General features: G+C 35.3%; 1 protein-coding gene across 1 annotated transcript in view; it reads right to left on the bottom strand.

Annotated features, from left to right (window-relative positions):
• Positions 1-6,565: 6,565 nt before the first annotated feature.
• Positions 6,566-11,784, bottom strand: part of LOC107687769 (sucrase-isomaltase, intestinal-like) — a 74,696-nt gene continuing 69,477 nt past the window's right edge. Inside the window, exons 43-49 of the mRNA XM_016485225.1 lie at positions 10,931-11,015; positions 10,297-10,353; positions 10,076-10,200; positions 8,950-9,038; positions 8,214-8,263; positions 7,799-7,960; positions 6,566-6,809 (exon numbers count right to left, since the gene is read on the bottom strand). Of these exons, the coding sequence (XP_016340711.1) occupies positions 6,729-6,809; positions 7,799-7,960; positions 8,214-8,263; positions 8,950-9,038; positions 10,076-10,200; positions 10,297-10,353; positions 10,931-11,015 (649 nt within the window). The 3' untranslated portion in view covers positions 6,566-6,728. The remainder of the gene's footprint in view (positions 6,810-7,798; positions 7,961-8,213; positions 8,264-8,949; positions 9,039-10,075; positions 10,201-10,296; positions 10,354-10,930; positions 11,016-11,784) is intronic.

Here is an 11,784-nt window from a genome sequence, read left to right as displayed (position 1 = left end):
GTTAAATAATGAAAGCAAACAGGATGCGCTTTCTGCCGTCTCGGACTCTGTGAACTTGAGCGTGTCACTTCGAAACTCCGTGTATGCTTGCCTTATTACAGACATGAAAAATATATCTGTAGAGAGTGAAACTTTTAAATGAACCAATTCAAATAGAAAACAAATATTCTCAGATTATGTAATCCCATTGAAACATGCATACAGGCGCATACTGCGGGGATGACGAGTCAGTGTCGCCGACTTCATCTCTTAAACCGAAAACAGAAAGCACTAGTGTAACAATAAATTATTAAAACGTTAATGCAGTGTACTTGCTGTTTTTCCCTAACACATTCATAATTATTATATTTGCCGGTGCACTGTGGCAAGCCTTTTCTGTGTGCGCTTGAGCGCTTATTAGGCTATGTAGGCACTTAAAGGCTCATTATTATGATTTATATGGTTTATTAATAAAAGTGCGACTAATAGTCGACTAATGCTTAAAATGAACGACTACTAGTCGACCAGAAAAATCTTTAGTCGAGGGCAGCCCTAATGCATATTGACTAATTGATTACGAGAAGTATACATATAAGCAGCTGACAATTAGCTGAATATATAGCCTACTTGTTTAATTAGTGACACTTAGCCTGCATTTTAAAATCTTTATTTGAATGTGGCAATTAACATTTTTATTTTAAAACCTTTATTTGAATATGGCAACATAATATTGCGCTCTACGATATTTCTATGAATAAATCTCTGACAGAGACTATCAGCCAATCACTGTGTGCATAGTTACTAAGCATGCTGGCATCATCCATAGCAACAAGGTCAACCCCGCCCCCTTACTCTTAGCTTAAGGCTTCTCTCTATTCCTTAGTACAAGTTTGTCTCAACAGCTTTGTGAATAGGTTTTAAGAGAAAACTCTTAGCTCGAAGCTGTTACTGCTATTTAGGAGAACTCTTAGTGGTAAGATAAAATGTTTTGTGAATACAGGCCCTGATCACATGCACATTTTCATTCTTTTGCTAATTTTTCTCTATTACCTTCTCTGTTTCTGCCACTGTACTAGAAATTGCACAAGCTTCAATCTGGATCCAGCCCTTACAAAGACCTGAGATGACCAAACACATGAGAAGAGATGATGCCAACCCCCTAGAAGACCTCAGATGATGCCAACCCTCAGACAACATACAAAACAGCTAAATTCTGTTATAAGTTTGATCGCAACATATAATCATTGCTGTTAATAGTGTTCACTGTCTGTTTGATTACATGACATTAACCAACTGCTTGATTTTTACCGTAAATTTCTGCCATATGGACATCAACTTGAGATAGTCACAACTGATAAGCTATTACTAAACATAATGTAGAAACTTTAATTTTCTGTAAAGCTGCTTTTCAACGATTTTCATAGTGAAAAGCGCTATACAAATAAACTTGAATCAAACTGAATTGAATTCATAAATTTGTACTGATGGTCAACAAATCCCTGAAGAACCACAGAGTGAAATCCTTTGCGATTGTAGCTGTCACTCTGGAATTCTTTTGGGGCCTGTATTGGAATGTGAGTGCCATCTACTGCACCGAAGCAATGTGGAAAACCCCATCTAGTCGTAACCTCACATGACTTCCAAAGCAGGATGTGAATTAGATCTTTTGCAAGAACGTCCACAATGGCCACACAGACCTGATAAAATAATAGAAATGGCAGATAATAAAGTTAATTGCCTATTTCTACTCTGCTATTCTTTAATATTTTTAGGGGCGTTCTTCTTCTTCTGCTCTTGAGTCTATGGCAGCCCATAGAACCACTTGCGGGAAAGTTGTGAGATTATGCACACTGATAGAGGACAGTCAACCTCAACATCAACCACAACAAATTTGGAGTCTCTAGCGCCACCACTTGTCCAAATTTTCATTCATGTTTATGCTAATAACATTTGAACCGTAAGGCACAGAAGGAAAATTCTCTGAATTTTTTTCTCTGAATCCTTGGCTCATGCCGAGTCAAATGAAGTCCACAATTTAAAAATCGTAAGGTTTAGTTTTTTTTTCTATTTTAATAATTTGAAAAACATACTTTTTCGAACTCGTCCTAGACGGTTTGTCTGATTTTCACCAAAATTGGCTCAGATCATCTTCAGACCATGCTGGCAAAACGTTTTGAAATTCAAGTTGATTCGTCCAACTGTTCTCGAATAACATGTGAATGAATTCTACGAAAAGCACGCAAAAATGGATGTGAGGCTATATCTCCGCAACAGTTTGGCGAATTGAAATTGAATTGAAAACCGGTCTCTTTAGATTCGTAGGAGCCTACCGAGTCGAACCATACCCATTGTTGGCCATTTTGAATTTTGATGTAAAATGCTATATTTTACGAACGCATTGATGTATTGTTACGTAATTCGGTATGCATCTTCGACACCATGCCCTGATGGTACTCAAAAAGTTGTGGTCAAACTTGTGGTCAAAAGTTATAATGACATTTCTAAAAATGCTAATAACTTTTGTTTACATTAGCCTATAGTAATGAGACTGATGTTGATAGATTTCTTGGCTCATGCCGAAAACATTGATTCCAATTATGCCAAAATTGGCCAAACTTCCTATCCACCATTTTGATTCATGTTGAAAACCTACTTTTTCAAACTCCTCCTAGACTGTTTGTCTGATTTTCACCAAATTTGACTCGGATCATCTTCAAACCAAGCTAGCAAAAAGTTATGGATTTCGTGTCGATATACGAAAAGATTTTCGTTTAGCGCATCAACAAATTTGCTGGAAAGATGCCAAACTGTATCTCTGCAAAGCTTTGACATATTGACACCAAATTTTGTATGTGCCATTGTCACCTCACACTGACCACACCACATCAATTTGGTAACATCGCCACCTATTGGTCAAAAGCGATAAGCCAATAAATTATATTACTAGTGGTTGTATTTGATTTTTCTGCCATTTTGACTAAAATCATCTTAAAATGGTTTTAATTGCTCTTTGCTGCAGTTGGTCTGATGTTTGCTTCTGTAGTGCTTGGCCCCGTAATTGCTGCTTTCAGCTATATTCTTTCTCTATTATCTCAACTTTATTACTTAATCTGAGTATGAAAACTTATTAGAAAGGTAACATTTTTAAGTGAGGTTTCATTTGTTAACATTAGTTAATGTATTTAGTAACAGGAACTTGCTGAGCAGTACAACAATATTTATTAATTGATTTTTGTTAATGTTAGTTTATGGAAATGCATTGTTTTTTCATATTAGTTCACAGTGCATCAACTAATTTTAACAAATGTATTAGTAAATTTTGAAATTTACATTAACAAAGAAAGATTAAAGGGTTCATATGATGCAATTTAAATTTTTCCTTTCTCTTTGGAGTGTTACAAGCTCTTGGTGCATAAAGAAGATCTGTTAAGTTGCAAAGACTAAAGTCTCAAATCCAAAGAGATATTCTTTATAAAAGTTAAGAGTCAGCCACGCCTACCTAAAATGCCTCGTTCTAACACGCCCCCACATATCTACGTCACGATGTGGGAAGATTTGCATAACACCGCCCAAATGTTCACGCAAAGAAAGAAGGCGTAACTTTTATTCTCGCTGTAGTATTGTTGCTGCCACCATGCCGTGAAGTCGCAGTGTTTCGTTGTGAAAGCGAAACTACTTTGTTTGGCCTTCCAAAAGAGGATGATATCTGCTTCGTCATGCCTGCCCAGGTGAAAAAGAAATATATTTAAATTGTGCTACATTACAAATATTCATAAAGTACACTAAAAAAGGACAGCAGCAAATATACTTTGGTGAAAAACAAAACATACTATTAAATGTATTAATGTTCACTCTTCACTCCTGTTCATTTCTGCATATTGCTGTTGGTTTTATTTACATATGATTTATTTAATTTCTTCTATTTACTAAAATGTATTATTATTATTTTTTACACATGGTTCATTAAAATCAATAATACGCAACTACAATCTGACTCTGTCTTGTCCTTTAGGTGTGTCTTATGTGGCATTTTCCCATCAAATTTCTGTGGCATTTTGTAAGTCAAGTCAAGTCAAGTCTGCTTTATTGTCAATTCTTCCACATGTACAGCACATACACACAGAGAATTGAAATTGCGTTACTCTCAGACCCTTGGTGCATACAGATAACACTAACAGTAGAACATAAATACAGATATACAGATTAAATATAAAATACAACTATACAAATATACAAATAAGGTAAAATGTAAAAAAAAAAATATATTAAAAAAAAAAAATATATATATATATAAAGCAGCACACGGCAGATAGAGTGCAAACCAGTGAAGTAAACAACAGTGCAGATATAATGATTTGTAGTGCAAAAAGAGCTTATTTAGACTGATTAAAGTGACTGTGTGTGTGTGTATTTGGGAGGGGGGAGTGGGAGAGTCCGTCAGAGTTCAGTGGTGCGTGGGGCAAAAGAGGGGAGGGGGGGCAAGGTCGGGAGGGAGTTCAGCTTCCTGACAGCCTGATGGATGAAGCTGTCCTTCAGTCTGCTGGTCCTGGCCTGGAGACTCCGCAGTCTCCTCCCTGATGGCAGCAGACTAAAGAAGCTGTGTGTCGGGTGGGTGGGATCACCTGCAATGCAGAGGGCTTTGCGGGTGAGACGGGTGTTGTAAATGTCCTGGAGGGAGGGGAGAGAGGCACCAACGGTCTTCTCAGCTGCTCTCACTATGCGCTGAAGTGTCTTGCGGCAGGAAGCGTTGCAGGCACCATACCACACAGTGATGCAGCTCGTCAGAATGCTCTCGATGGTGCCTCTGTAGAAGGTGTACATGATGGGGGCCGGGGCTCTGGCTCTTCTTAGTTTGCGGAGGAAGTAGAGACGCTGCTGTGCTTTCTTGGCCAGTGCTGTGGTGTTTTCAGCCCAGGAGAGATCCTCTGTGATGTGCACACCCAGGAACTTGGTGCTGCTCACCCTCTCCACAGTCACACCATTGACGGACAGAGGAGCATGCTGAGTGCGCACTCTCCTGAAGTCAACAACAATCTCCTTCGTCTTCTCCACATTCAGAGAGAGATTGTTGTAACTGCACCACCCGGCCAGGCGGCTCACCTCGCTCCTATAGTTTGTCTCATCTCTGTTGCTAATGAGACCCACTACAGTCGTGTCATCCGCAAACAGACATTTCAAAATGCATCAAAAACTACAAGAAAATCCACTATTTGAAAGAATATTTATTTGTAATGTTTTCTAATGTTTATATATACATAAATTCACAAAATGCATCGCAAAAGTTGTGATAGAAGCAGTTGGCCACATCCAGTAAAATGAATGGCTCTCTATGGCCCTCTGCTGGTCAAAACAATTTCTTTCTTACTGTAATCCTTTAAGGTTTATCTCTAACCAACAGATGGCAGAATTCTACACCTAAGACCTAGATCAATATCCAGAAACAACTTAAATTAAATTTGGATAATCATTTAAGTGATTTTGTCATAGAAATGTAATAATTCACATTCAAGCTAATGGTATAGTTGAGGATGTTTGTGGTAAATAGGTACAAAAGTACTTAATATCGCCCTAAACACAACATTAATGTATCGATGAGAAGTAAATGAAAAAATGATATATTATTTGTATGATTAAAATGTATATATTTTTTACAATTACGTCATCAATCATTGACCCCAAATACCAGTAGTGTAAACAGGAAACGAGGAGCATATGAGGATTAACAATTGATTAGATGGCTGTAAAGGAAAACAAGACCAAATCACTAAGAAAATGACCACAGCGATGACATTGTTGGAATATATACATACTGAATTGTGATTGGCTACATAACAAACACTAATTATTTACTGTTGTGAGTAGTTGTTGCTTTGTTAGAACTGTTTATGTAAATGGTTGATGTTTATTCCTGACCCTGGACCACCAATTATTTGCTTTTTACTTTATTAAAGGCCCGTTCACACCAAGGACAATAATGATGAAAGAAAGGGACTTGTGTTGGATGGAAGGTGGCAGCAGCACAATAATCATTTTGTCTTGATTATCTTCTTTTCATAATCTTTGGAAGCCAAAACTGAAATTGAAACTCAATTACAATTTATTTCACAGCCCTTCAATGAACAATTGTATTTTTATTAACTATTAACAAAGCTTCATAAAAGCTGTAAAACATTTCCATATTTCTCTTAAATTGGTTAAATGAAGACATAATTAGAACGTTGATCATTGATAATAAAACCACACATTATTCTTTTATTCATTACTCCAGATGTACTTTACATTTTTTTCTTATTTCATCAACCGCCCAACTGTAAATATGAACCTGCATGAAAACGAAGCACGAGTTCTGGATCAGCATGTGTCATCTGTTATTTCAATGTTTTCTGTTTTTCATAATGTCTTCTCTAATGTATTCCAGCATGCAGGGTTGGTTATAGCAAGACAACAGTCTCTGTGTTTTTGATTTATTTGAATCAGAATGATGTTTAATGCACCTGACTGTTTAGTGATGTCTTTGCGTTTGTGCATGCAGCAAAGAAACAAAACATTTCTTCATAGATTAAATCAAATATGACCATAAAATATCCAATCAGTCACAGCCTTAATGGGGTTTAAATCACTTTATTGCAGTTTTATTGCAGCTAAACAAATTACTAGTTGACTGATCATTGGTAAATAAATGTAAATAATCAGTAAATATTTCAGTAAATAATCAGTTTAAGCCTGTCTCCATAGATTTATGTCCAAGTCTAAGCTGTGCTCCAGGTGATGGTGAAAGGCTTCTCGATGGTGTGAGACTGTGATGTTGCATCAAACTGCAGCTCCTGAACCTGAGGGAGAGGAAGAGAAGAGACAGCATAAACCACATACTTACATGATGCATAAATCATTTCCAAAACTGATATGATCAATAAGTTATAACAACTTGCTTTTACATTATTTTAACTCATCAAAATCATTTAACCAATTTTCAACTTTTTGTTTTTGCGTCATGAAAATAATTAAAATTAAAATCCCATTTAAAAATGGCAAATAATTATAAAAAATACAACAACATATTTATTTGTATTGATTTCAGGGTGAATTATTACAAGCATGAATTAAATAGTTCCATTAAATCATTTTCAATTTAAATACATAATAATCATTTATAAAGGCTAATTTATATTGCTTAAAATATGAAAATTTCAATTTTTAAATATTAAATCTATCTTTTTAAAATATATTTGTATATTTCTTGTATTGTTTTGGGGTTTAAAATATGACGGGCATTTTCATGAGATCCACTCAATTATAAATGTAGATTTCAAAATGAAAACTCAACATCAATAACTTAATAATTTGGCAAATACATAAAAAGTAAAAATTTATTAGATAATTATTAATTAGATTAGAGTTTATATTTTGCAATTCTGACTTTATAACTCGCAATTGTACGTAATCAAACATTTCTAACTTTAAAACTTGCAATAGGTTTTTTTCTCTCTCAGTATTTGCAAGATATAAATTCACAATTGTAAGTTATAAAGTCCAATTCTGAGGAACAACTTTTTTCTCAGAATTGTGGGTTTATATCTCACAATTCTGAATTTATAATTCACAATTGTGTCTTACAAATTCAAACTTTCTAATAATACACAATTGCGATTTTATATCACGGAATTCTGACTTTATAACTCGCAATTGTGTTTATATCTCACAATTCTGAGAAAAAAGAGTCACAATTATCTTTTTGTATTTAGTGGTGGAAACAAGCTCCCATAAAAGTGCTTCGATGACAGTATCAAACTAAAGTACATGTTAGCATGACGTATCTCACCTCAGCGTTATACGTGAATTCCAATTTGGCATCGGGCTTTCCAGTCACTTTCATGATAACTTGAGTGACGGGCGCTGACACACCCCACACCTTCACGACACCCAGGGTCAACCTGTCGGCCTCGGCCAGACCATCTGTGAGAACTGCGTTGGTAAGAACACCCTACAAATACAATCACACAGGACAGCTGTTACACAACACTATACACACATGCATGTTTACAGTATGAGCAAAAATCCTATTGCAAATGAAAACAGTTGACAGTAAGTAATGCAAATGTATATACATAGAGAAGAAATGTTTCTAAACAGAGAGAGTCTTTAAGTGAGATGGACATTCTTGGATTGAATGACCTCAATCCAAATAAATCTGAAAGAACTGCACACACAGCTTTCTTCGAAACATATTAACGTACCGAAGACACAGAGAAAGACGTCAAGAGGAAACGCTTGTTCTGAACAGTATCTGTAAGGAGAAACAAGAATAGAAGATTAAGAGAAGAACAGGAGAGGACCATTTAAAAAAAAATGTGATACAATGACTTTGATTTTAGAATGATTTACATAAAAAATACAGAAAATAATATATAGATACATATTCAGAATACTGTTTTAATGTTTGCAATGCTGATAAAACCTTACATGAAATTATGTAAAAAGTAATAATCAACAAAAAAAAAAAACATGCCTACATTTTTATTGCAAAAATCCAAAAACGTAATATTGTAAACCAATACATTTTGACATCTGCATCACATGACCAGCTCCATATATACAGCTTTTCTGATGTAAAAAGCTTGTTCAGTAGCGCACATAGTAAAGTGAAAAATGTTAACATTATCAACTAGGTTAAGCGTGGAGCTTAGTGCTGCTGGTACAGCATTTTCAGATACGATCGAGCATTAACCTTTTACAACAACCACCAACCAGCGTAATAAAACATTGCCAGATTCACATTCATGTGTTTGGGATAAAACTGCATGTGCTTTTAGCGCCACTCACTGGACGTTTCATTAAGAAAGCAATGAGTCCAGTGAGTTTGGGTGAAATAAACAGCTAGTGGAATTATGATCATCAAGTTCAATCAAAACCATTACATTCCTCGCGATTCCCATTCCTGCACACACACGGATACAAACATACATAACTTACCAATTCCCTCTCCGTCATCCCAGAACAAGGATCCATGTGCTGAACCTCCATCATCAAGAGCAACAAGAAGACCCAGAGGATTCAGGCGACTACGAGGAAAAAAGGAACATTACATTAGTGTTGTGGCGTCACATGAACACCTACATTTAAACGACTGTATTATGATATTTTAAAGGTTCCTAATTTTGTTTTAGAACTTCCTACAATAGGTTTACATGCATCCAAGGTAAAAAAAACACTTACATTTTCTCATAATATGCATTCAATTAATTTACTAACTGCTTGTTTTCTTAAAAAATAAAAAAACTAACACTTTTTCTTTTCTCTATTCTTTTTGTATTCTGTCTTTCTTTTCTTTTTATTTATTATACAATTAACAAAAGCCAAAAATCTTAAAAAATAAAAAAACTAACACTTTTTCTTTTCTCTATTCTTTTTGTATTCTGTCTTTCTTTTCTTTTTATTTATTATACAATTAACAAAAGCAAAAAAGGCCTCTAACACTAGCTCGCTCTATTCTTTTTCTATTCTGTTTTCTTTTTATTTATTATATAATAAAAAAAAAACTTGCTACGTGTGCTGCATTAAGCTAAGTGAGACTTGTTATAGCACTTGCATATCTATGCTCTTTTGTTGATTTTGATTGCTTCTATTGTCCTCATTTGTAAGTCGCTTTGGATAAAAGCATCTGCTAAATGACTAAATGTAAATGTAATGTAAATGCATGATATCCATTGCAACATAACCTCACTTCTCACAGTGTCTGAAACGGTTCAATCTAAAGCCCTCCTTTCTGAGAGCCTACTCTGCTCTGATTGGTCAGATGCTCAGTCTGTTGTGATTGGTCTACTCTTCTCTGATTGGTCAGATGCTCAGTCTGTTGTGATTGGTCTACTCTTCTCTGATTGGTCAGATGCTCAGTCTGTTGTGATTGGTCTACTCTTCTCTGATTGGTCAGATGCTCAGTCTGTTGTGATTGGTCAACTCTGCTCTGATTGGTCAGACAGCCCCAATGTGGACATATAAAAGAAAATGGACTGTTTGTGGAGAAAGAAACCCTTTAAAAGTGGAAAAATAAAACTATGCAACTGTAGAAAAACGGCCTCAAGTCTTTATAAAGATGCACCTGTAGTGTGTGTTGTTCTCTGGTTTCTGCCAGGGCAGGATGTGGCCTCCTCTCACGTGCAGGTTAATTTTCGATAACGGTGTATCCATATTCATGAACTGTCCTCGCACTCCAACAACTTCACCCTGGGAGATAAATCACATACGACCCAATATACAGAGGACAAAGTATGGCAGGTTGAATTTGTTATGCACTTACTTGCATGCTGATAAAATGCTTACCGTGTGGTAGTCGTACCAGCGGGCGTTTGGCACGTAGCCCCTGACCACACTCACGCCCTTCACAAAACAAAATAAATGACAAATTAATAAACAACAGTCATAAAAACACCTGACCTCTCCTTACTGACCGAATATAGCCCTATGAGAGTGTGTGACTTAATAAAAGACATACAAATGAATGAAAAAAACAAAACATTTTAATATAAAATATTTAATATTAATAATAATAATAATAATAATAATATTACATTAAAATACATATTTTAAACAATAATTTTAGAATGAAATAATAAGTAATATGTAAATGAATGAATTATATAATATATTAATAAACTGATATATTTACATAAATTTATTGAAATCCATCCATATTTTTCACAGAAAAAAATAATTAATATTAAAATTAGAAATAATATGTATATATTGGCTACACTGTGTATATTATGTATATAATAATATTATACAATATAATTGATATTTATTAATTTTATTAACATTAAAATAAGTAATATGATAATTGAATTCATCTGTGCACGTGGGTCAGTTCAGGGTCACCCACCTCAAAACTTAAACATTAATACTGGACACTGTGACTCATAGCGTGAACATAGAGGAGCTGTTTTTGTGTGCATACCGGGTCTAAAGCAGCTGTGATGAGAAGCGCGGGACCCCAGAGGAACTGCCTGTCGATGCTCCATGTGTTTTCATCTGACACAAACCTACAGTACAGAACACAGAGCTGAGAACAGCATCTAATCAACACTGTACACACAGATCCTGACGCGAGAGAGGTTTACAGCATAACATGAAAACATGAGATGCTAAACAAAATAGTACTAATGTCTTGTTTTCAGTATATTTAAATGAGCACTTTTAACACTTTTTAAGAAAATGGTTTCTGCATAACAGTTCATTCTGGTTCTCAAATATGATTGGCTGAGAGCCTTTTCCAGTCATGTGATATTCTCCAAGCATCAGCACTGGAACCTCTTCACTGTTTGTCTCACTCCACCTGCAGCGACTGCCACCATATATTTTACAACAGGGTTTCTGCAGACTTGAACAAGTTAAATTTAAGACTTTTTAAGACCTTTTTAATACCACATTTTAAACCTGTAATGGAAATACACATTTTATTACATACATATATGTAATATTTAATGTGTATAAATTAAAAAGAAAACAAAATATCAATGCTGTAATAAATGGTATTTATTACTATGATATACAGTCAACTTTTCATGTCAGCAGACAATATTCCATGCATTCACGTAATGCGTGCACTCTGTAGGTGTTTTGAATGTTTTTTTGCATCGTGAGAATATTGAGTAAAATAGCTCACTTGTGTTATTTAACTATACCATGTTATGAATAAACTAAACATTCTGAATTTTTTCCCAGGAGACCTCCTGGGAAAAACTAGGTTGCTGTTGGAAGAGGTGTTAGTGAGGCCAGCAGGGGGTGCTCACCCTGTGGTCTGTGTGGGTC

This window comes from Sinocyclocheilus anshuiensis, unplaced genomic scaffold, assembly GCF_001515605.1.
Source record: "Sinocyclocheilus anshuiensis isolate Anshui unplaced genomic scaffold, SAMN03320099.WGS_v1.1 scaffold497, whole genome shotgun sequence".
Lineage (NCBI taxonomy): Eukaryota > Metazoa > Chordata > Actinopteri > Cypriniformes > Cyprinidae > Sinocyclocheilus > Sinocyclocheilus anshuiensis.
The sequence above is the reverse complement of the archived record's forward strand: the minus strand, read 5'-3'. Positions and strand labels throughout refer to the sequence as shown.